This window comes from Drosophila miranda (assembly GCF_003369915.1).
Source record: "Drosophila miranda strain MSH22 chromosome Y unlocalized genomic scaffold, D.miranda_PacBio2.1 Contig_Y2_pilon, whole genome shotgun sequence".
In the NCBI taxonomy this organism is placed as follows: Eukaryota; Metazoa; Arthropoda; class Insecta; order Diptera; family Drosophilidae; genus Drosophila; species Drosophila miranda.
In genome coordinates, this window is record NW_022881614.1 from 26,466,525 (window position 1) to 26,492,271 (window position 25,747).

A 25,747-nucleotide genomic window follows, 5' to 3' on the forward strand; every position below is an offset into this window, starting at 1 on the left:
TAGTAATTCTCCCGCGAAAATAAGTGCATGATGCCAAAGTGAGAACGTCTCGTACAACTTTTTTCGGTATAAGCCTAGCACTCAGATCCGAAAAAATGCAGATCCAAAATCAACCTTGATATTTGTATGAAAAAGAATTAGAAATTTCTTCTAGCAAAATGTTTCTGCTTCGGCTGTTCGCCGAGGGATGATCTAAAACGTGATCAAGCAGCCTATGGCATTGTTGAGCTACTGAGCTTAGATAGATCGCGAAATATTTTTTGTAAATGTGTAAATAGTGCAAACGATGATTTGTTTCATATTTTTATTTTTATCTAGAATTTTTCAAAAGTTGCTGTGATCTAGTTGTCATAGAATAGTTGGTTCTGGCGCTTTGGATACTGGGGTATTTGATATTCATTTCTCTGATAGCGACTTAACGCGCATATTTAACATATTTTCTACTTTTTTTGGATAGCCTAAATACTTGCTTTTATTGGATTTTGCCTAAAAAGCGGCTTTAGCGAAAAAGGTCAAACAAAAAAAAAAACCTAAAAGAGCTGTCGTTCCTTGATAGACAAATTCTGAAATTCATGAAAATTCATTAATTTAATGAATGAGCCACTCCGCAGCTGGCTCTAGTAACAATATCGAGTAATTAATTAGTGATTGACTAACTGAAACTTCCCACAAAATGAGTGAACACTCCTGCGGTAGTAATTCTCCCGCGAAAATAAGTGCATGATGCCAAAGTGAGAACGTCTCGTACAACTTTTTTCGATATAAGCCTAGCACTCAGATCCGAAAAAATGCAGATCCAAAATCAACCTTGATATTTGTATGAAAAAGAATTAGAAATTTCTTCTAGCAAAATGTTTCTGCTTCGGCTGTTCGCCGAGCAGTGATCTAAAAAGTGATCAAGCAGCCTATGGCATTGTTGAGCTACTGAGCTTAGATAGATCGCGAAATATTTTTTGTAAATGTGTAAATAGTGCAAACGATGATTTGTTTCATATTTTTATTTTTATCTAGAATTTTTCAAAAGTTGCTGTGATCTAGTTGTCATAGAATAGTTGGTTCTGGCGCTTTGGATACTGGGGTATTTGATATTCATTTCTCTGATAGCGACTTAACGCGCATTCCAAATATGCAAGGACCGTTGTTTTCTTATTATTAAAGCGGTGGCAGTCTACGTCAAGAACTGCTTGGCGATGCCATTGTTTTAGGTCCATGCGTCTGTAAGTGAAGGCTTTCCGGTAGATATGGTACTGAATCCAAGTCCAGGACGCCATCCTACGTGGCATGCCGTATTTTTGCATAAATATGGTCGACTTGCACACGCTGGCAAGCTTGGCCTCGTCAGGATAGTAGTTTACGATTGGCGACGACGCCAAGTGTAAACGGGGCATTCTGCTTAGCTGCCCGGCAGCGAGACGCGTGTCCCTCCACACATCCCCGTAGGTGACAGCCCAAGGGTTTGCGATCCGCCTGCCGTGGATGTTTACTATTCCGCGCGCTAGTGGTATGGTGAGCTCCTTGTGCCGTTCACTCGTTCCCGATGTCCTTGTACGAGGGGAAAGATGCTTTTTAGCTTGTCGTTGCATAGCGCTGGTCTTTCGCTGGTTACGGTCGCCACTACTGTCCACTGTCGTTGGATTTTCCCTAACTAGGTGAAAGAGTCTCATGGGCATTTCGGACCAAGAGCCAAATTCCCGAGTCTGTCCACGGTCCGTGCTATCCTCGGGTCTATTTGGTCCCTGAAACTCAAGGTGAGGTTCCTTGAGCGATTCGTGGGAGTCAGGATGACGGTGCGAACTTTGAGCCGGCGCCTCTTGTATTGCATGGTGGTGGATCACCTGGGAGCCCAATTCCCGTGACTGCCCATGGTCCGTGTTATCCTCGGGTCTATTTTTCCCCTGAAACTCAAGTTGGGGATCCTTGAGCGATTCCTGGGAGTCTGGATGACGGTGCGAACTTTAAGCCGGTACCTCTTGTATCGCATGATGGTGGATCACCTGGGAGGCCAATTCCCGTGACTGCCCATGGTCCGTGCTATCCTTGGGTCTATTTGGCCCCTGAAACTCGAGGTGGGGATCCTTGAGCGATTCGTGGGAGTCTGGATGACGGTGCGAACTTTGAGCCGGCGCCTCTTGTATTGCATGGTGGTGGATCACCTGGGAGCCCAATTCCCGTGACTGTCCATGTTCCGTGTTTTCCTCTGGTCTATTTGGCCCCTGAAACTCAAGGTGGGGATCCTTGAGCGATTCGGGGGAGTCTGGATGACGGTGCGAACTTTGAGCCGGCGCCTCTTGTATCGCATGATGGTGGATCACCTGGGAGCCCAATTCGTGCGAACGGTGGGCCGGCGCTGCTTGAAGCGCATGTTGGTGAATCTCCTGGGATTGTTCCAGTTGGGCAGTGTTAGGTTGCATGGAGAAATGATATAAGCAACCCCCGGTACTTACCAAAAACAGGAGACAGAATATGCACAAATGGACAGACGAAAATCGTATCGGCCTCATTTTACGAGATAATTAACCGTAAGTTTTAAATACTACGAATTTTGTATTTAACTTTTGATTTTAATAGCAATAAAATACACTATTTCGAGTCTGTACTCAATACTACTGGATAGTATGAAGTAAATGGAAGAACATTCTAAGCAAAGATAAAAAGTTATAAATTATTATTTCGCTATGAGCATTGCTAAGGACATTTTCAACTAAGAATTTTCCTACGGGGAGCGAGTGCCACCATTTTGCCACGGACAAACGTCCGTTCACAGTTTTAGACTCTCTGAACCACTGCAGCCGACGACAACACACTAAAAAACGGCTGTTTCCGATAAAAACTTTTTTTTAAACAAAATCCAATAAAAGCAAGCATTGAAAAGAAGCCAGTAAAGTAGAAAATTGATTCATTAATCGGATCATATTATGTGGGCAGAGCTGAGGGTTCTATCTAGCTAGTAATATTCGACGGAATATCAAAAACGAGGAAAATGTATAATAGAACTTGAATTCGTCAGTATATTTACGGTTTATTTTGAAAATGAGACGGTATATTTTGGTATATTTCTGAGGGTCGATAAACTACATCTTCTCAGCTGATTTTCTCAGCTAAAAAACATTTGGAATTTCACCAAAAAATCAACTGAAATGCTGTACTGGTTGCACAAAAATTCTCTGTAAAGTAACTTGTAGTGTCATTATGGAGTCTGCGTCGCTTGTACGGTATGGTAGCCGAAGACAAAGTCCCATTCGGAACGAACAGATGATGGCAGTAATATCGTCTCCAGAATCTTCAAAACAGAATTCGATGCCAAATATAAGATATACGACATGCGAACGCCGCTGAATGCCTTCATGTGTGGGCAGTATAAGCGCAGCGGCGCATACAATACTCTAAGGAATCCGCTTCCCGTGGTTTTGACGAATGTGATAGACACGTTGACAAAGGATAAGAGCGAATTGGTTGCGGAATTCGGGGAGGTTTGTAATAGGATAAGAGCGTTTACCCAAATTTAATCTCTAGCACCAATTGATTTTGAACAGGCCGCACGCGAGGAACTCAAAATCATCATTGGCCTGATCTCCAGGCTGAAGTACGAGCTTCAAACTGATAAGCCGTTTTAGGGATTCGACGGCCAAGGTAAAACAGTGGGTATAGTTGCTCCTGCGGCTGTCATAACGAGACTACTTATTTCCTACAGAACCCGATCGCGCACTATGGAATAAGTTTCTCAATCTTCTGCCCGATGAAGAGCGCACCTTCTTCAGATCCTGTTGTCTCTATTCCGAGTGCTATATGCACAGAAAACTCTACTCCTTTGTGGAGAACAGCATCTTCCTAAAGCCGTACGACTACCATGTGAAGATCAAAGAGAATTCGCTGACGAGCTGCATAGATGATGTACTCTCCCTCACCAAGTACACGCGGCGCACAGACAACAGCCTGGAAATGTTTGGAGAGCTTCTGAGGATTAGCTTGTGGAGCAACTACAACGACACGGCCAGAGATCCAGAGGCGCCGCCACTTCCGGCATTCAATATAAACGTGCTGGAAGATGTCAGCGCCGCAGATGAATTCATTCTCGCCAACCAAGTCGCGGAGATATGGCAATGCTTGGACAACCGAAAGCGGAAAGCAAAAGAAGCCATGTCAAGTCGATTTTGTTCTGGATAACGCCGGCTATGAGTTATTCACCGACTTCATCCTGGCCGAGTTTATGATTGAGAAGGGACTGGCCACCAAGGTGCTCTTCCATGTGAAGGCACATCCCTGGTTCATGACTGATGTGACGGCGCGAGATTTCAAATGGACGCTGGAATACTTGAGTCAGCATTCAGATTACATCATAACCCTAATTGGCAAAAAGTTTTTGCAGTTCCTGGCTGAGGGAAAGTTTCAATTAGCTCCAATCTCACATTTGTGGACTTATCCATATCCATATTACAGGTGAATGCACTCGTGAGGATTTGCAGACCCTCACTAACGTAACTGATTTATTTCGTTTTCAGAATGCGCGACACGGATCCTGATCTGTACAGCTCCCTGCAGCAGTCCAAGCTAATCGTTTTCAAAGGCGACCTTAACTATCGAAAGCTCCTGCAAGATGTTTGCTGGGACTCAACCCAGGATTTAAACACATGACTGCGTGGCTTCCTGCCTAGCAATATATGCGCTGTTCGCAGGGTCAAGGCAGAGGTCATCTGCGGGCTTACCGAGGGCGTTAGTGAGACTCTGAGCAAAAAGGATCCCCACTGGATGATCTCCGGCAATTATGGCGTCATCCAGTTCGTAGATGGATCGCGAGAATTTGGCTATTTGAGCGGAAAATATACCAAAGGCTTTACAGTTTAAATTATTTAAAAAAATTATTCACAAATATACATATATCTCTTTGAATCCCATTGAACAAGTTCGTCTGATCTGCCACAAATGGCGATGGTCTGAGATCACCTACCAGTATTCAAGGACATACATAGGGTGTGGAAATGCATCTTTTTTTTAATTTTCGCCTAAAGTATATATATTCTTGATCAGCATCAATAGCCGAGTCGATTGAGCCATGTCTGTCTGTCCGTCTGTCCGTCCCCTTCAGCGCCTAGTGCTCAAAGACTATAAGAGCTAGAGCAACGATGTTTTGTATCCAGACTTCTGTGATATGTCAGTGCTACAAAAATATTTCAAAACTTCGCCCCGCCCACTTCCGCCCCCACAAAGGACGAAAATCTGTGGCATCCACAATTTTAAAGATATGAGAAAACCAAAAACGAAGAATCGTAGAGAATGACCATATCTTTAAGACTGCGGAATCTGAATTGGAGCGTATTATTTTTATAGCCAGCATCAAGAAAACAATTTCATTTTTTCTCGCCCTGTCTCTCTCTAACACACACGTAGCATAGGCGGCTTTGCTTAGAGTAAAACATTAGCGCCTAGATCTCAGAGACTACAAAAGCTAGAGCAACCAAATTTGGTATCCACACTCCTAATATATCGGACCGAGACGAGTTTGTTTCAAAATTTCGCCACAGAGACTATTAAGGCTAGAGTAACCAAATTTGGTATCCGCACTTCTGTTAGATCTTACTATAAAACGTGTATCTCAAAATTTCGCCCCACCCCCTTCCGCCCACACAAAGGACGAAAATCTGTTGCATCCACAATATTGCACATTCGAGAAAACTAAAAACGCAGAATCATAGATAATGACCATATCTATCAGATTGCTGAATCTGGATCAGATCAGATCATTTTTATAGCCAATAGGAACAAATCAATTTGCAGTGGCTACGCAGCGCCCGACGTCACGCTCAGACTGATTTTCTGTCTCTCTCGCACGCACTCTTTGTCGTGTCGTTTAATATTAGCGGCGTCTGCCGGAGGAGAGCCATACTGACTTAGTATCGGGTATAACCGTAGAGTTGCGGTGTCCGCAGCAACTCACAACGTTCCCCTCGTTTTATACTCGGTTTAAGTTCAACACGATAAAAGGAATATTTCCACAAGAACAATCTCCTAGGCAGCCATTATGTCATGATGCAAGCAAAACTTTTGAAATGTTCTTAAACTTGTCTCTCCAACCGTGCGTAATACTAATCTAAGTCCAGTTTGACCCTTGCTCCCCACACCCCAAAAACATAATTCCAACAACTGTACAAGATCATTTGTGAAGACCCACATTAGAACGGAGAAGAGACGATCGCGTCAAGTGTGCAGTGCGATGTTACTCTTGCGAGTAAATATGGCAAATAAGTGAGTGAGGCGGTGGTGGTGGTGGTGGTGTAGACGTGACTCAGCTCAGCTTTTCCCACATTACCAATAATTGTGTGTTTGACAAGCGCTCTAGTGGCTGGCCCCTGACACTGTCTGAGTAATACTCATGTGCTGATAAGAGTGATCTGTTTATGCTAAGCTCCAAATGACATAATGATATCAGTGAGCAAACATCAATCAATCGTAACGGAGCTAGGATGCGCACGATCATGTAAATTTAATTTATTCAATGGCATTCTTTATCGGAGCTTATTTATGTACAGAAGCTGCAGTAAACAAACAAAAGACGCAACTAATAAGACTATTAATCTACAAACTATATAAATCATATCTAGGGTGGGCTTAGCTTTACAAAATAATCAATAATTAAGATACGAAAAAGCAACAACAAAAGCAGAACAAAAATAATTACAAACGTCTGCTAACTACAACTATGGCTTGCAACGAGTATTATTCGCGATCGCAAAATGTCTGTACAGGCTAGGGGTGGGGTGTAAATGTTGGCTACAAATATATACCATTATATATACAAAGCAACAACTTATGTCGTAGAAACTAGGAATTGCTAACCAGTTTGTGTAAAGCCACCAAACTGTGCCACAAGCTCGGCGGCCCTAGAGGCCCAGATTGATGTGATCTGAAAAACACAAGTCGACGTCGCTCGGTTGTTTGTCAATGAGTCGAATCAATGCCTCAGCCTCTAATCTAATCTAATCTACACTGGCATGCCACGCTGCACGTCAAAGACTGTAGTGTGTCTAAACGCAGCTATTAACTGAATTCCCTTAAAGCTTAAAGGGAAGGGGGGTGTGCGCTATGCCTATGCATGAGGGTGGAGTCGAGTCTGTTCTTTTTTACAGCATTAAGTCTATGCTTACGTAGTGACTAAGGGTTTAGCTAATAATACTACTACCAGACGTCCCAGTCACCAGCTCCGTCTACGTTTGCAGTCCGCTGAGTTACTCAAAAGTACAAAATAATGAACTTAACTAGTTGCTGCTACGACACCAGCAGACGGTGCTTCGCTTCTGTACAGAATGTGGCCGCTGGCGTGACCTCCGCCCCCGCTTGACCCGAATCCGTCGGTAACGTCGGCGCCGGCTGTGGCTGCAGCGGTGCGGTTTGACAATCGGCGGGTGTGTTCAGCTCGTAGGCCATGCCACCCCAGTGAAGCTTGAAGGTGCGAGTCCGCCAACGTATCGCCGGGTCCCAGAGCGCGTGCAGGAACAGATAGGGCCCCGTCAGCTCTCTGAACAGCCAGCCAATGACAAACTCGAACTTGTGGAACGGCATTGAGCCGTGATGGACTATGGAGAGCAGCAGCCAGTCGGACAGCAACCAGCAGAGTATGTGCACCATGTAGAACACCAGAGGTTCCCAGTTGAACAGAACCGAGGCTGACCAGGCCGCGAAGGCCCCCAGAATCATGCACTCGGAGAGCGGCTCCAGAAGGATGGTCGTGGGCACCATGGCCACGCGCAGCTTAGCCCATCGTATGAGCCGCGCCTGAAAGCTGCCGACGTCGCACAGTCCGCTGTTCTGCAGAGCGGGCTGATTGGAGATTCTCATTTTCCATCCCAGCTTCGTTACGCCTTTGGCGATAAAGAAGTCCTCGGCAAGGTAGCAGCCAAAGGCCCTTAGGCCGCCCAGCTGATCGATGACTGCTTTCCGCAGAAGACACGACATTCCCGTGTGGCAGTTTATGCCAAGAACATCGGCCGATAGGTAGATTCTGCTCTGGACGGTGCCGAAGAAGACCTTCTCGAAAATGGTGGCAAATCCCTCCCGGTCGCAGGTGAACGGCATCTGATGGACCAGGGCGTGCTTCTCGGACATGTTTTGGACCATGTCCAGCAGCGTGTCGTTCTTCATTTTGATGCCACTGTCGGAGATCATAACGAAATCGAATTTTGCCGCCATGTAGCCGGGATGGATGTTGTTGATTTTCGGATTAACGCCCACATCAGACCCGCCCACAAAGAGCCGGGCGTCTATCCGGGGATACTTTTCCAGCAGGCCCTCGACCAGCTTTATGGCCGGATCGTCCTTGTCCTCCACACAGAAAAGCAGCTCGTACACAGGATAATCCATCGTGAAGAAGGTCTCTAGGTTGTGCTGCAAGTTCGGATCCACGCCCATCAGCGGTTTAAGGATGGAGACACCCGGCAGTGGCGACGACTCTGGCGGCAGCTTGCACGACTTCTTGTGCAGCTTGTACTTCCCGTAGCAAATGGCTATCAGATGGACCATCCAGGTGCCAAACCAGAAAATCATGAAAAACGCTGCGAAGCCGTACAGTGGCACAGGTAGGTGTGACATCGCCCTGTCTCTGTGGGCGTGAGTGTGCTGTGGTGTGAGTGGAGCTCCCTGTCTCGTTGTTCGTCTCGCGGTGTGGTGTGTCGCTGGCTGGGTGGGCGTGGACTGCGCGGCGCGGCTGCTCTGCTACAGATTTACTTGGTATGCATTGGTTGCGGTTTGTCAAGCGTCGCTTTTGCTAAAGGTTTTCCCGTTTTTCAGTTTTATCGCGCTCGACGGTTTGCGTACTTCTTGCTCAGTGTGACCGCGGATTTAGCGATAAAACATACCGTCCGACCCTCAAAAATATACCAAAGATACCGCCTCGTGTTAAAAACATACCGTAAATATACTGTCGAATTCAAGTTCTACGATACATATTCGTCGTTTTTGATATTCGTTGAATATTACTAGCTAGATCAAACATTTAGCCATGCCCACATAATTTTATCCAATTAATTAACATATTTTCTACTTTTTTTGGATAGCCTAAATACTTGCTTTTATTGGATTTTGCCTAAAAAGCGGCTTTAGCGAAAAAGGTCAAACAAAAAAAAAACCTAAAAGAGCTGTCGTTCCTTGATAGACAAATTCTGAAATTCATGAAAATTCATTAATTTAATGAATGAGCCACTCCGCAGCTGGCTCTAGTAACAATATCGAGTAATTAATTAGTGATTGACTAACTGAAACTTCCCACAAAATGAGTGAACACTCCTGCGGTAGTAATTCTCCCGCGAAAATAAGTGCATGATGCCAAAGTGAGAACGTCTCGTACAACTTTTTTCGATATAAGCCTAGCACTCAGATCCGAAAAAATGCAGATCCAAAATCAACCTTGATATTTGTATGAAAAAGAATTTGAAATTTCTTCTAGCAAAATGTTTCTGCTTCGGCTGTTCGCCGAGCAGTGATCTAAAACGTGATCAAGCAGCCTATGGCATTGTTGAGCTACTGAGCTTAGATAGATCGCGAAATATTTTTTGTAAATGTGTAAATAGTGCAAACGATGATTTGTTTCATATTTTTATTTTTATCTAGAATTTTTCAAAAGTTGCTGTGATCTAGTTGTCATAGAATAGTTGGTTCTGGCGCTTTGGATACTGGGGTATTTGATATTCATTTCTCTGATAGCGACTTAACGCGCATTCCAAATATGCAAGGACCGTTGTTTTCTTATTATTAAAGCGGTGGCAGTCTACGTCAAGAACTGCTTGGCGATGCCATTGTTTTAGGTCCATGCGTCTGTAAGTGAAGGCTTTCCGGTAGATATGGTACTGAATCCAAGTCCAGGACGCCATCCTACGTGGCATGCCGTATTTTTGCATAAATATGGTCGACTTGCACACGCTGGCAAGCTTGGCCTCGTCAGGATAGTAGTTTACGATTGGCGACGACGCCAAGTGTAAACGGGGCATTCTGCTTAGCTGCCCGGCAGCGAGACGCGTGTCCCTCCACACATCCCCGTAGGTGACAGCCCAAGGGTTTGCGATCCGCCTGCCGTGGATGTTTACTATTCCGCGCGCTAGTGGTATGGTGAGCTCCTTGTGCCGTTCACTCGTTCCCGATGTCCTTGTACGAGGGGAAAGATGCTTTTTAGCTTGTCGTTGCATAGCGCTGGTCTTTCGCTGGTTACGGTCGCCACTACTGTCCACTGTCGTTGGATTTTCGCTAACTAGGTGAAAGAGTCTCATGGGCATTTCGGACCAAGAGCCAAATTCCCGAGTCTGTCCACGGTCCGTGCTATCCTCGGGTCTATTTGGTCCCTGAAACTCAAGGTGAGGTTCCTTGGGCGATTTGTGGGAGTCTAGATGACGGTGCGAACTGTGAGCCGGCGGTTCTTGTATCGCACGATGGTGGATCACCTGGGAGGCCAATTCCCGTGACTGCCCATGGTCCGTGTTATCCTCGGGTCTATTTTGCCCCTGAAACTCAAGTTGGGGATCCTTGAGCGATTCCTGGGAGTCTGGATGACGGTGCGAACTTTGAGCCGGCGCCTCTTGTATCGCATGATGGTGGATCACCTGGGAGGCCAATTCCCGAGTCTGTCCACGGTCCGTGCTATCCTCGGGTCTATTTGGTCCCTGAAACTCAAGGTAAGGTTCCTTGGGCGATTTGTGGGAGTCTAGATGACGGTGCGAACTGTGAGCCGGCGGTTCTTGTATCGCATGATGGTGGATCACCTGGGAGGCCAATTCCCGTGACTGCCCATGGTCCGTGCTAACCTCGGGTCTATTTTGCCCCTGAAACTCAAGTTGGGGATCCTTGAGCGATTCCTGGGAGGCTGGATGACGGTGCGAACTTTGAGCCGGCGCCTCTTGTATCGCATGATGGTGGATCACCTGGGAGGCCAATTCCCGTGACTGCCCATGGTCCGTGCTATCCTTGGGTCTATTTGGCCCCTGAAACTCGAGGTGGGGATCCTTGAGCGATTTGTGGGAGTCTAGATAACGGTGCGAACTGTGAGCCGGCGGTTCTTGTATCGCATGATGGTGGATCACCTGGGAGGCCAATTCCCGTGACTGCCCATGGTCCGTGTTATCCTCGGGTCTATTTTGCCCCTGAAACTCAAGTTGGGGATCCTTGAGCGATTCCTGGGAGTCTGGATGACGGTGCGAACTTTGAGCCGGCGCCTCTTGTATCGCATGATGGTGGATCACCTGGGAGGCCAATTCCCGTGACTGCCCATGGTCCGTGCTATCCTTGGGTCTATTTGGCCCCTGAAACTCGAGGTGGGGATCCTTGAGCGATTCGTGGGAGTCTGGATGACGTTGCGAACTTTGAGCCGGCGCCTCTTGTATCGCATGATGGTGGATCACCTGGGAGCCCAATTCCCGTGACTTCCCATGGTCCGTGTTATCCTCGGGTCTATTTGGCCCCTGAAACTCAAGGTGAGGTTCCTTGAGCGATTTGTGGGAGTCTCGATGATGGTGCGAACGGGAGGCCGGCGCCGCCTGTAGCCCATGGTGGTGGATCAGCTGGGATCCCAATTCCCGTGACTGTCCATACTCTGTGTTATCCTCGGGTCTATTTTGCCCCTGAAGCTCAAGGTGAGGTTTCTTGAGCGATTCGTGGGAGTCTGGATGACGTTGCGAACTGTGAGCCGGCGGTTCTTGTATCGCATGTTGGTGGATCACCTGGGAGGCCAATTCCCGTGACTGCCCATGGTCCGTGTTATCCTCGGGTCTATTTTGCCCCTGAAACTCAAGTTGGGGGTCCTTGAGCGATTCCTGGGAGTCTGGATGACGGTGCGAACTTTGAGCCGGCGCCTCTTGTATCGCATGATGGTGGATCACCTGGGAGGCCAATTCCCGAGTCTGTCCACGGTCCGTGCTATCCTCGGGTCTATTTGGTCCCTGAAACTCAAGGTGAGGTTCCTTGGGCGATTTGTGGGAGTCTAGATAACGGTGCGAACTGTGAGCCGGCGGTTCTTGTATCGCATGATGGTGGATCACCTGGGAGGCCAATTCCCGTGACTGCCCATGGTCCGTGTTATCCTCGGGTCTATTTTGCCCCTGAAACTCAAGTTGGGGATCCTTGAACGATTCCTGGGAGTCTGGATGACGGTGCGAACTTTGAGCCGGCGCCTCTTGTATCGCATGATGGTGGATCACCTGTGAGGCCAATTCCCGTGACTGCCCATGGTCCGTGCTATCCTTGGGTCTATTTGGCCCCTGAAACTCGAGGTGGGGATCCTTGAGCGATTCGTGGGAGTCTGGATGACGTTGCGAACTTTGAGCCGGCGCCTCTTGTATCGCATGATGGTGGATCACCTGGGAGCCCAATTCCCGTGACTTCCCATGGTCCGTGTTATCCTCGGGTCTATTTGGCCCCTGAAACTCAAGGTGAGGTTCCTTGAGCGATTTGTGGGAGTCTCGATGATAGTGCGAACGGGAGGCCGGCGCCGCCTGTAGCCCATGGTGGTGGATCAGCTGGGATCCCAATTCCCGTGACTGTCCATACTCTGTGTTATCCTCGGGTCTATTTTGCCCCTGAAGCTCAAGGTGAGGTTCCTTGAGCGATTTGTGGGAGTCTTGATGATGGTGCGAACGGGGGGCCGGCGCCTCTTGTAGCCCATGGTGGTGGATCAGCTGGGATCCCAATTCCCGTGACTGCCCATGGTCCGTGCTATCCTTGGGTCTATTTGGCCCCTGAAACTCGAGGTGGAGATCCTTGAGCGATTCTTGGGAGTCTGGATGACGGTGCGAACTTTGAGCCGGCGCCTCTTGTATCGCATGATGGTGGATCACCTGGGAGGCCAATTCCCGTGACTGCCCATGGTCCGTGCTAACCTCGGGTCTATTTGGTCCCTGAAACTCAAGGTGGGGATCCTTGAGCGATTCGTGGGAGTCAGGATGACGGTGCGAACTTTGAGCCGGCGCCTCTTGTATTGCATGGTGGTGGATCACCTGGGAGCCCAATTCCCGTGACTGCCCATGGTCCGTGTTATCCTCGGGTCTATTTTGCCCCTGAAACTCAAGTTGGGGATCCTTGAGCGATTCCTGGGAGTCTGGATGACGGTGCGAACTTTGAGCCGGCGCCTCTTGTATTGCATGGTGGTGGATCACCTGGGAGCCCAATTCCCGTGACTGTCCATGTTCCGTGTTTTCCTCTGGTCTATTTGGCCCCTGAAACTCAAGGTGGAGATCCTTGAGCGATTCGGGGGAGTCTGGATGACGGTGCGAACTTTGAGCCGGCGCCTCTTGTATCGCATGGTGGTGGATCACCTGGGAGCCCAATTCGTGCGAACGGTGGGCCGGCGCTGCTTGAAGCGCATGTTGGTGAATCTCCTGGGATTGTTCCAGTTGGGCAGTGTTAGGTTGCATGGAGAAATGATATAAGCAACCCCCGGTACTTACCAAAAACAGGAGACAGAATATGCACAAATGGACAGACGAAAATCGTATCGGCCTCATTTTACGAGATAATTAACCGTAAGTTTTAAATACTACGAATTTTGTATTTAACTTTTGATTTTAATAGCAATAAAATACACTATTTCGAGTCTGTACTCAATACTACTGGATAGTATGAAGTAAATGGAAGAACATTCTAAGCAAAGATAAAAAGTTATAAATTATTATTTCGCTATGAGCATTGCTAAGGACATTTTCAACTAAGAATTTTCCTACGGGGAGCGAGTGCCACCATTTTGCCACGGACAAACGTCCGTTCACAGTTTTAGACTCTCTGAACCACTGCAGCCAACGACAACACACTAAAAAACGGCTGTTTCCGATAAAAACTTTTTTTTAAACAAAATCCAATAAAAGCAAGCATTGAAAAGAAGCCAGTAAAGTAGAAAATTGATTCATTAATCGGATCATATTATGTGGGCAGAGCTGAGGGTTCTATCTAGCTAGTAATATTCGACGGAATATCAAAAACGAGGAAAATGTATAATAGAACTTGAATTCGTCAGTATATTTACGGTTTATTTTGAAAATGAGACGGTATATTTTGGTATATTTCTGAGGGTCGATAAACTACATCTTCTCAGCTGATTTTCTCAGCTAAAAAACATTTGGAATTTCACCAAAAAATCAACTGAAATGCTGTACTGGTTGCACAAAAATTCTCTGTAAAGTAACTTGTAGTGTCATTATGGAGTCTGCGTCGCTTGTACGGTATGGTAGCCGAAGACAAAGTCCCATTCGGAACGAACAGATGATGGCAGTAATATCGTCTCCAGAATCTTCAAAACAGAATTCGATGCCAAATATAAGATATACGACATGCGAACGCCGCTGAATGCCTTCATGTGTGGGCAGTATAAGCGCAGCGGTGCATACAATACTCTAAGGAATCCGCTTCCCGTGGTTTTGACGAATGTGATAGACACGTTGACAAAGGATAAGAGCAAATTGGTTGCGGAATTCGGGGAGGTTTGTAATAGGATAAGAGCGTTTACCAAAATTTAATCTCTAGCACCAATTGATTTTGAACAGGCCGCACGCGAGGAACTCAAAATCATCATTGGCCTGATCTCCAGGCTGAAGTACGAGCTTCAAACTGATAAGCCGTTTTAGGGATTCGACGGCCAAGGTAAAACAGTGGGTATAGTTGCTCCTGCGGCTGTCATAACGAGACTACTTATTTCCTACAGAACCCGATCGCGCACTATGGAATAAGTTTCTCAATCTTCTGCCCGATGAAGAGCGCACCTTCTTCAGATCCTGTTGTCTCTATTCCGAGTGCTATATGCACAGAAAACTCTACTCCTTTGTGGAGAACAGCATCTTCCTAAAGCCGTACGACTACCATGTGAAGATCAAAGAGAATTCGCTGACGAGCTGCATAGATGATGTACTCTCCCTCACCAAGTACACGCGGCGCACAGACAACAGCCTGGAAATGTTTGGAGAGCTTCTGAGGGTTAGCTTGTGGAGCAACTACAACGACACGGCCAGAGATCCAGAGGCGCCGCCACTTCCGGCATTCAATATAAACGTGCTGGAAGATGTCAGCGCCGCAGATGAATTCATTCTCGCCAACCAAGTCGCGGAGATATGGCAATGCTTGGACAACCGAAAGCGGAAAGCAAAAGAAGCCATGTCAAGTCGATTTTGTTCTGGATAACGCCGGCTATGAGTTATTCACCGACTTCATCCTGGCCGAGTTTATGATTGAGAAGGGACTGGCCACCAAGGTGCTCTTCCATGTGAAGGCACATCCCTGGTTCATGACTGATGTGACGGCGCGAGATTTCAAATGGACGCTGGAATACTTGAGTCAGCATTCAGATTACATCATAACCCTAATTGGCAAAAAGTTTTTGCAGCAGTCCAAGCTAATCGTTTTCAAAGGCGACCTTAACTATCGAAAGCTCCTGCAAGATGTTTGCTGGGACTCAACCCAGGATTTAAACACATGCCTGCGTGGCTTCCTGCCTAGCAATATATGCGCTGTTCGCAGGGTCAAGGCAGAGGTCATCTGCGGGCTTACCGAGGGCGTTAGTGAGACTCTGAGCAAAAAGGATCCCCACTGGATGATCTCCGGCAATTATGGCGTCATCCAGTTCGTAGATGGATCGCGAGAATTTGGCTATTTGAGCGGAAAATATACCAAAGGCTTTACAGTTTAAATTATTTAAAAAAATTATTCACAAATATACATATATCTCTTTGAATCCCATTGAACAAGTTCGTCTGATCTGCCACAAATGGCGATGGTCTGAGATCACCTACCAGTATTCAAGGACATACATAGGGTGTGGAAATGCATCTTTTTTTTAATTTTCGCCTAAAGTATATATATTCTTGATCAGCATCAATAGCCGAGTCGATTGAGCCATGTCTGTCTGTCCGTCTGTCCGTCCGTCCGTCTGTCCGTCTGTCCGTCCCCTTCAGCGCCTAGTGCTCAAAGACTATAAGAGCTAGAGCAACGATGTTTTGTATCCAGACTTCTGTGATATGTCAGTGCTACAAAAATATTTCAAAACTTCGCCCCGCCCACTTCCGCCCCCACAAAGGACGAAAATCTGTGGCATCCACAATTTTAAAGATATGAGAAAACCAAAAACGAAGAATCGTAGAGAATGACCATATCTTTAAGACTGCGGAATCTGAATTGGAGCGTATTATTATTATAGCCAGCATCAAGAAAACAATTTCATTTTTTCTCGCCCTGTCTCTCTCTAACACACACGTAGCATAGGCGGCTTTGCTTAGAGTAAAACATTAGCGCCTAGATCTCAGAGACTACAAAAGCTAGAGCAACCAAATTTGGTATCCACACTCCTAATATATCGGACCGAGACGAGTTTGTTTCAAAATTTCGCCACACCCCCTTCCGCCCCCGCAAAGGACGAAAGTCTGGGGATATTCAAAAATCTCACAGACTATTAAGGCTAGAGTAACCAAATTTGGTATCCGCACTTCTGTTAGATCTTACTATAAAACGTGTATCTCAAAATTTCGCCCCACCCCCTTCCGCCCACACAAAGGACGAAAATCTGTTGCATCCACAATATTGCACATTCGAGAAAACTAAAAACGCAGAATCATAGATAATGACCATATCTATCAGATTGCTGAATCTGGATCAGGTCAAACAATTTTTATAACCCATAGGAACAAATCAATTTGCAGTGGCTACGCAGCGCCCGACGTCACGCTCAGACTGATTTTCTGTCTCTCTCGCACGCACTCTTTGTCGTGTCGTTTAATATTAGCGGCGTCTGCCGGAGGAGAGCCATACTGACTTAGTATCGGGTATAACCGTAGAGTTGCGGTGTCCGCAGCAACTCACAACGTTCCCCCTCGTTTTATACTCGGTTTAAGTTCAACACGATAAGAGGAATATTTCCACAAGAACAATCTCCTAGGCAGCCATTATGTCATGATGCAAGCAAAACTTTTGAAATGTTCTTAAACTTGTCTCTCCAACCGTGCGTAATACTAATCTAAGTCCAGTTTGACCCTTGCTCCCCACACCCCAAAAACATAATTCCAACAACTGTACAAGATCATTTGTGAAGACCCACATTAGAACGGAGAAGAGACGATCGCGTCAAGTGTGCAGTGCGATGTTACTCTTGCGAGTAAATATGGCAAATAAGTGAGTGAGGCGGTGGTGGTGGTGGTGGTGTAGACGTGACTCAGCTCAGCTTTTCCCACATTACCAATAATTGTGTGTTTGACAAGCGCTCTAGTGGCTGGCCCCTGACACTGTCTGAGTCATACTCATGTGCTGATAAGAGTGATCTGTTTATGCTAAGCTCCAAATGACATAATGATATCAGTAAGCAAACATCAATCAATCGTAACGGAGCTAGGATGCGCACGATCATGTAAATTTAATTTATTCAATGGCATTCTTTATCGGAGCTTATTTATGTACAGAAGCTGCATTAAACAAACAAAAGACGCAACTAATAAGACTATTAATCTACAAACTATATAAATCATATCTAGGGTGGGCTTAGCTTTACAAAATAATCAATAATTAAGATACGAAAAAGCAACAACAAAAGCAGAACAAAAATAATTACAAACGTCTGCTAACTACAACTATGGCTTGCAACGAGTATTATTCGCGATCGCAAAATGTCTGTACAGGCTAGGGGTGGGGTGTAAATGTTGGCTACAAATATATACCATTATATATACAAAGCAACAACTTATGTCGTAGAAACTAGGAATTGCTAACCAGTTTGTGTAAAGCCACCAAACTGTGCCACAAGCTCGGCGGCCCTAGAGGCTCAGATTGATGTGATCTGAAAAACACAAGTCGACGTCGCTCGGTTGTTTGTCAATGAGTCGAATCAATGCCTCAGCCTCTAATCTAATCTAATCTACACTGGCATGCCACGCTGCACGTCAAAGACTGTAGTGTGTCTAAACGCAGCTATTAACTGAATTCCCTTAAAGCTTAAAGGGAAGGGGGTGTGCGCTATGCCTATGCATGAGGGTGGAGTCGAGTCTGTTCTTTTTTACAGCATTAAGTCTATGCTTACGTAGTGACTAAGGGTTTAGCTAATAATACTACTACCAGACGTCCCAGTCACCAGCTCCGTCTACGTTTGCAGTCCGCTGAGTTACTCAAAAGTACAAAATAATTAACTTAACTAGTTGCTGCTACGACACCAGCAGACGGTGCATCGCTTCTGTACAGAATGTGGCCGCTGGCGTGACCTCCGCCACCGCTTGACCCGAATCCGTCGGTAACGTCGGCGCCGTCTGTTGCTGCAGCGGTGCGGTTTGACAATCGGCGGGTGTGTTCAGCTCGTAGGCCATGCCACCCCAGTGAAGCTTGAAGGTGCGAGTCCGCCAACGTATCGCCGGGTCCCAGAGCGCGTGCAGGAACAGATAGGGCCCCGTCAGCTCCCTGAACTGCCAGCCAATGACAAACTCGAATTTGTGGAACGGCATTGAGCCGTGATGGACTATGGAGAGCAGCAGCCAGTCGGACAGCAACCAGCAGAGTATGTGCACCATGTAGAACACCAGAGGTTCCCAGTTGAACAGAACCGAGGCTGACCAGGCCGCGAAGGCCCCCAGAATCATGCACTCGGAGAGCGGCTCCAGAAGGATGGTCGTGGGCACCATGGCCACGCGCAGCTTAGCCCATCGTATGAGCCGCGCCTGAAAGCTGCCGATGTCGCACAGTCCGCTGTTCTGCAGAGCGGGCTGATTGGAGATTCTCATTTTCCATCCCAGCTTCGTTACGCCTTTGGCGATAAAGAAGTCCTCGGCAAGGTAGCAGCCAAAGGTCCTTAGGCCGCCCAGCTGATCGATGACTGCTTTCCGCAGAAGACACGACATTCCCGTGTGGCAGTTTATGCCAAGAACATCGGCCGATAGGTAGATTCTGCTCTGGACGGTGCCGAAGAAGACCTTCTCGAAAATGGTGGCAAATCCCTCCCGGTCGCAGGTGAACGGCATCTGATGGACCAGGGCGTGCTTCTCGGATATGTTTTGGACCATGTCCAGCAGCGTGTCGTTCTTCATTTTGATGCCACTGTCGGAGATCATAACGAAATCGAATTTTGCCGCCATGTAGCCGTGATGGATGTTGTTGATTTTCGGATTAACGCCCACATCAGACCAGCCCACAGAGAGCCGGGCGTCTATCCGGGGATACTTTTCCAGCAGGCCCTCGACCAGCTTTATGGCCGGATCGTCCTTGTCCTCCACACAGAAAAGCAGCTCGTACACAGGATAGTCCATCGTGAAGAAGGTCTCTAGGTTGTGCTGCAAGTTCGGATCCACGCCCATCAGCGGTTTAAGGATGGAGACACCCGGCAGTGGCGACGACTCTGGCGGCAGCTTGCACGACTTCTTGTGCAGCTTGTACTTCCCGTAGCAAATGGCTATCAGATGGACCATCCAGGTGCCAAACCAGAAAATCATGAAAAACGCTGCGAAGCCGTACAGTGGCACAGGTAGGTGTGACATCGCCCTGTCTCTGTGGGCGTGAGTGTGATGAGGTGTGACTGGAGCTCCCTGTCTCGTTGTTCGTCTCGCGGTGTGGTGTGTCGCTGGCTGGGTGGGCGTGGACTGCGCGGCGCGGCTGCTCTGCTACAGATTTACTTGGTATGCATTGGTTGCGGTTTGTCAAGCGTCGCTTTTGCTAAAGGTTTTCCCGTTTTTCAGTTTTATCGCGCTCGACGGTTTGCGTACTTCTTGCTCAGTGTGACCGCGGATTTAGCGATAAAACATACCGTCCGACCCTCAAAAATATACCAAAGATACCGCCTCGTTTTAAAAACATACCGTAAATATACTGTCGAATTCAAGTTCTACAATACATATTCGTCGTTTTTGATATTCCGTTGAATATTACTAGCTAGATCAAACATTTAGCCATGCCCACATAATTTTATCCAATTAATTAACATATTTTCTACTTTTTTTGGATAGCCTAAATACTTGCTTTTATTGGATTTTGCCTAAAAAGCGGCTTTAGCGAAAAAGGTCAAACAAAAAAAAAAACCTAAAAGAGCTGTCGTTCCTTGATAGACAAATTCTGAAATTCATGAAAATTCATTAATTTAATGAATGAGCCACTCCGCAGCTGGCTCTAGTAACAATATCGAGTAATTAATTAGTGATTGACTAACTGAAACTTCCCACAAAATGAGTGAACACTCCTGCGGTAGTAATTCTCCCGCGAAAATAAGTGCATGATGCCAAAGTGAGAACGTCTCGTACAACTTTTTTCGATATAAGCCTAGCACTCAGATCCGAAAAAATGCAGATCCAAAATCAACCTTGATATTTGTATGAAAAAGAATTAGAAATTTCTTCTAGCAAAATGTTTCTGCTTCGGCTGTTCGCCGAGCAGTGATCTAAAACGTGATCAAGCAGCCTATGGCATTGTTGAGCTACTGAGCTTAGATAGATCGCGAAATATTTTTTGTAAATGTGTAAATAGTGCAAACGATGATTTGTTTCATATTTTTATTTTTATCTAGAATTTTTCAAAAGTTGCTGTGATCTAGTTGTCATAGAATAGTTGGTTCTGGCGCTTTGGATACTGGGGTATTTGATATTCATTTCTCTGATAACGACTTAACGCGCATTCCAAATATGCAAGGACCGTTGTTTTCTTATTATTAAAGCGGTGGCAGTCTATGTCAAGAACTGCTTGGCGATGCCATTGTTTTAGGTCCATGCGTCTGTAAGTGAAGGCTTTCCGGTAGATATGGTACTGAATCCAAGTCCAGGACGCCATCCTACGTGGCATGCCGTATTTTTGCATAAATATGGTCGACTTGCACACGCTGGCAAGCTTGGCCTCGTCAGGATAGTAGTTTACGATTGGCGACGACGCCAAGTGTAAACGGGGCATTCTGCTTAGCTGCCCGGCAGCGAGACGCGTGTCCCTCCACACATCCCCGTAGGTGACAGCCCAAGGGTTTGCGATCCGCCTGCCGTGGATGTTTACTATTCCGCGCGCTAGTGGTATGGTGAGCTCCTTGTGCCGGTCACTCGTTCCCGATGTCCTTGTACGAGGGGAAAGATGCTTTTTAGCTTGTCGTTGCATAGCGCTGGTCTTTCGCTGGTTACGGTCGCCACTACTGTCCACTGTCGTTGGATTTTCGCTAACTAGGTGAAAGAGTCTCATGGGCATTTCGGACCAAGAGCCAAATTCCCGAGTCTGTCCACGGTCCGTGCTATCCTCGGGTCTATTTGGTCCCTGAAACTCAAGGTGAGGTTCCTTGGGCGATTTGTGGGAGTCTAGATGACGGTGCGAACTGTGAGCCGGCGGTTCTTGTATCGCATGATGGTGGATCACCTGGGATCCCAATTCCCGTGACTGTCCATACTCTGTGTTATCCTCGGGTCTATTTTGCCCCTGAAGCTCAAGGTGAGGTTTCTTGAGCGATTCGTGGGAGTCTGGATGACGTTGCGAACTGTGAGCCGGCGGTTCTTGTATCGCATGATGGTGGATCACCTGGGAGGCCAATTCCCGAGTCTGTCCACGGTCCGTGCTATCCTCGGGTCTATTTGGTCCCTGAAACTCAAGGTGAGGTTCCTTGGGCGATTTGTGGGAGTCTAGATGACGGTGCGAACTGTGAGCCGGCGATTCTTGTATCGCATGATGGTGGATCACCTGGGAGGCCAATTCCCGTGACTGCCCATGGTCCGTGTTATCCTCGGGTCTATTTTGCCCCTGAAACTCAAGTTGGGAATCCTTGAGCGATTCCTGGGAGTCTGGATGACGGTGCGAACTTTGAGCCGGCGCCTCTTGTATCGGATGATGGTGGATCACCTGGGAGGCCAATTCCCGTGACTGCCCATGGTCCGTGCTATCCTTGGGTCTATTTGGCCCCTGAAACTCGAGGTGGGGATCCTTGAGCGATTCGTGGGAGTCTGGATGACGTTGCGAACTTTGAGCCGGCGCCTCTTGTATCGCATGATGGTGGATCACCTGGGAGCCCAATTCCCGTGACTGTCCATACTCTGTGTTATCCTCGGGTCTATTTTGCCCCTGAAACTCAAGGTGAGGTTCCTTGAGCGATTTGTGGGAGTCTTGATGATGGTGCGAACGGGGGGCCGGCGCCTCTTGTAGCCCATGGTGGTGGATCAGCTGGGATCCCAATTCCCGTGACTGCCCATGGTCCGTGCTATCCTTGGGTCTATTTGGCCCCTGAAACTCGAGGTGGAGATCCTTGAGCGATTCTTGGGAGTCTGGATGACGGTGCGAACTTTGAGCCGGCGCCTCTTGTATCGCATGATGGTGGATCACCTGGGAGCCCAATTCCCGTGACTTCCCATGGTCCGTGTTATCCTCGGGTCTATTTGGCCCCTGAAACTCAAGGTGAGGTTCCTTGAGCGATTTGTGGGAGTCTTGATGATGGTGCGAACGGGAGGCCGGCGCCGCCTGTAGCCCATGGTGGTGGATCAGCTGGGATCCCAATTCCCGTGACTGTCCATACTCTGTGTTATCCTCGGGTCTATTTTGCCCCTGAAGCTCAAGGTGAGGTTCCTTGAGCGATTTGTGGGAGTCTTGATGATGGTGCGAACGGGGGGCCGGCGCCTCTTGTAGCCCATGGTGGTGGATCAGCTGGGATCCCAATTCCCGTGACTGCCCATGGTCCGTGCTATCCTTGGGTCTATTTGGCCCCTGAAACTCGAGGTGGAGATCCTTGAGCGATTCTTGGGAGTCTGGATGACGGTGCGAACTTTGAGCCGGCGCCTCTTGTATCGCATGATGGTGGATCACCTGGTCCGTGCTAACCTCGGGTCTATTTGGTCCCTGAAACTCAAGGTGGGGATCCTTGAGCGATTCGTGGGAGTCAGGATGACGGTGCGAACTTTGAGCCGGCGCCTCTTGTATCGCATGGTGGTGGATCACCTGGGAGCCCAATTCGTGCGAACGGTAGGCCGGCGCTGCTTGAAGCGCATGTTGGTGAATCTCCTGGGATTGTTCCAGTTGGGCAGTGTTAGGTTGCATGGAGAAATGATATAAGCAACCCCCGGTACTTACCAAAAACAGGAGACAGAATATGCACAAATGGACAGACGAAAATCGTATCGGCCTCATTTTACGAGATAATTAACCGTAAGTTTTAAATACTACGAATTTTGTATTTAACTTTTGATTTTAATAGCAATAAAATACACTATTTCGAGTCTGTACTCAATACTACTGGATAGTATGAAGTAAATGGAAGAACATTCTAAGCAAAGATAAAAAGTTATAAATTATTATTTCGCTATGAGCATTGCTAAGGACATTTTCAACTAAGAATTTTCCTACGGGGAGCGAGTGCCACCATTTTGCCACGGACAAACGTCCGTTCACAGTTTTAGACTCTCTGAACCACTGCAGCCAACGACAACACACTAAAAAACGGCTGTTTCCGATAAAAACTTTTTTTTAAACAAAATCCAATAAAAGCAAGCATTGAAAAGAAGCCAGTAAAGTAGAAAATTGATTCATTAATCGGATCATATTATGTGGGCAGAGCTGAGGGTTCTATCTAGCTAGTAATATTCGACGGAATATCAAAAACGAGGAAAATGTATAATAGAACTTGAATTCGTCAGTATATTTACGGTTTATTTTGAAAATGAGACGGTATATTTTGGTATATTTCTGAGGGTCGATAAACTACATCTTCTCAGCTGATTTTCTCAGCTAAAAAACATTTGGAATTTCACCAAAAAATCAACTGAAATGCTGTACTGGTTGCACAAAAATTCTCTGTAAAGTAACTTGTAGTGTCATTATGGAGTCTGCGTCGCTTGTACGGTATGGTAGCCGAAGACAAAGTCCCATTCGGAACGAACAGATGATGGCAGTAATATCGTCTCCAGAATCTTCAAAACAGAATTCGATGCCAAATATAAGATATACGACATGCGAACGCCGCTGAATGACTTCATGTGTGGGCAGTATAAGCGCAGCGGTGCATACAATACTCTAAGGAATCCGCTTCCCGTGGTTTTGACGAATGTGATAGACACGTTGACAAAGGATAAGAGCGAATTGGTTGCGGAATTCGGGGAGGTTTGTAATAGGATAAGAGCGTTTACCCAAATTTAATCTCTAGCACCAATTGATTTTGAACAGGCCGCACGCGAGGAACTCAAAATCATCATTGGCCTGATCTCCAGGCTGAAGTACGAGCTTCAAACTGATAAGCCGTTTTAGGGATTCGACGGCCAAGGTAAAACAGTGGGTATAGTTGCTCCTGCGGTTGGAAATAAGTGACTACTTATTTCCTACAGAACCCGATCGCGCACTATGGAATAAGTTTCTCAATCTTCTGCCCGATGAAGAGCGCACCTTCTTCAGATCCTGTTGTCTCTATTCCGAGTGCTATATGCACAGAAAACTCTACTCCTTTGTGGAGAACAGCATCTTCCTAAAGCCGTACGACTACCATGTGAAGATCAAAGAGAATTCGCTGACGAGCTGCATAGATGATGTACTCTCCCTCACCAAGTACACGCGGCGCACAGACAACAGCCTGGAAATGTTTGGAGAGCTTCTGAGGATTAGCTTGTGGAGCAACTACAACGACACGGCCAGAGATCCAGAGGCGCCGCCACTTCCGGCATTCAATATAAACGTGCTGGAAGATGTCAGCGCCGCAGATGAATTCATTCTCGCCAACCAAGTCGCGGAGATATGGCAATGCTTGGACAACCGAAAGCGGAAAGCAAAAGAAGCCATGTCAAGTCGATTTTGTTCTGGATAACGCCGGCTATGAGTTATTCACCGACTTCATCCTGGCCGAGTTTATGATTGAGAAGGGACTGGCCACCAAGGTGCTCTTCCATGTGAAGGCACATCCCTGGTTCGTGACTGATGTGACGGCGCGAGATTTCAAATGGACGCTGGAATACTTGAGTCAGCATTCAGATTACATCATAACCCTAATTGGCAAAAAGTTTTTGCAGTTCCTGGCTGAGGGAAAGTTTCAATTAGCTCCAATCTCACATTTGTGGACTTATCCATATCCATATTACAGGTGAATGCACTCGTGAGGATTTGCAGACCCTCACTAACGTAACTGATTTATTTCGTTTTCAGAATGCGCGACACGGATCCTGATCTGTACAGCTCCCTGCAGCAGTCCAAGCTAATCGTTTTCAAAGGCGACCTTAACTATCAAAAGCTCCTGCAAGATGTTTGCTGGGACTCAACCCAGGATTTAAACACATGCCTGCGTGGCTTCCTGCCTAGCAATATATGCGCTGTTCGCAGGGTCAAGGCAGAGGTCATCTGCGGGCTTACCGAGGGCGTTAGTGAGACTCTGAGCAAAAAGGATCCCCACTGGATGATCTCCGGCAATTATGGCGTCATCCAGTTCGTAGATGGATCGCGAGAATTTGGCTATTTGAGCGGAAAATATACCAAAGGCTTTACAGTTTAAATTATTTAAAAAAATTATTCACAAATATACATATATCTCTTTGAATCCCATTGAACAAGTTCGTCTGATCTGCCACAAATGGCGATGGTCTGAGATCACCTACCAGTATTCAAGGACATACATAGGGTGTGGAAATGCAGCTTTTTTTTAATTTTCGCCTACTCAAATCGATCTGCATCACTTTCAAACAAATTCACTTTGGCGCGCAGCTCTATATAGAGTCGATAGTATCGATGTATGAATAAACCTTATTATACCCGATACTCAAAATGAGTATTGGGGTATATTAGATTTGTGGTGAAAATGGATGTGTGTCGTCCAGAAGGAATCGTTTCCGACCCCATAAAGTATATATAT

The 25,747-nt window shown here is 46.8% G+C and overlaps 4 protein-coding genes and 3 pseudogenes across 8 annotated transcripts; 3 read left to right on the forward strand and 4 right to left on the reverse strand.

The window, feature by feature from the left end:
• Positions 1-278: 278 nt before the first annotated feature.
• On the reverse strand, positions 279-23,168 carry LOC117192531 (LIM domain-containing protein A-like). Of its 2 annotated transcripts, none has more exons than XM_033397229.1 (3): positions 22,993-23,168; positions 20,571-22,923; positions 279-415 (listed from the first exon to the last, which is right to left on the reverse strand). In XM_033397229.1, exons 1-3 carry the CDS (start codon positions 23,047-23,049, stop codon positions 342-344), a joined length of 2,484 nt encoding a protein of 827 aa, XP_033253120.1. In that variant the 5' UTR covers positions 23,050-23,168; the 3' UTR covers positions 279-341. The 2 variants fall into 2 exon arrangements, with proteins under 2 accessions (XP_033253120.1, XP_033253121.1); XM_033397230.1 differs by having other exon boundaries at positions 279-400; positions 20,556-22,923.
• Positions 970-13,592, reverse strand: LOC117192530 (filaggrin-like). Of its 4 annotated transcripts, none has more exons than XM_033397228.1 (3): positions 13,416-13,592; positions 12,171-13,346; positions 970-2,312 (listed from the first exon to the last, which is right to left on the reverse strand). In XM_033397228.1, exons 1-3 carry the CDS (start codon positions 13,470-13,472, stop codon positions 1,956-1,958), a joined length of 1,590 nt encoding a protein of 529 aa, XP_033253119.1. In that variant the 5' UTR covers positions 13,473-13,592; the 3' UTR covers positions 970-1,955. The 4 variants fall into 4 exon arrangements, with proteins under 4 accessions (XP_033253119.1, XP_033253118.1, XP_033253117.1 ...); XM_033397227.1 differs by having other exon boundaries at positions 11,853-13,346; XM_033397226.1 differs by having other exon boundaries at positions 11,217-13,346.
• On the forward strand, positions 3,092-4,897 carry LOC117192532 (annotated as a pseudogene).
• On the reverse strand, positions 6,439-8,828 carry LOC117192533 (ceramide glucosyltransferase-like). The gene has a single exon (XM_033397231.1). It carries the CDS (start codon positions 8,578-8,580, stop codon positions 7,261-7,263), a length of 1,320 nt encoding a protein of 439 aa, XP_033253122.1. The 5' UTR covers positions 8,581-8,828; the 3' UTR covers positions 6,439-7,260.
• On the forward strand, positions 14,292-15,695 carry LOC117192839 (annotated as a pseudogene).
• On the reverse strand, positions 17,298-19,489 carry LOC117192534 (ceramide glucosyltransferase-like). The gene has a single exon (XM_033397232.1). The coding sequence runs from the start codon at positions 19,452-19,454 to the stop codon at positions 18,135-18,137; it is 1,320 nt and encodes a 439-aa protein (XP_033253123.1). The 5' UTR covers positions 19,455-19,489; the 3' UTR covers positions 17,298-18,134.
• Positions 23,169-23,868: 700 nt separating the features above from the next.
• On the forward strand, positions 23,869-25,445 carry LOC117193901 (annotated as a pseudogene).
• The last annotated feature ends 302 nt before the right edge of the window (positions 25,446-25,747 follow it).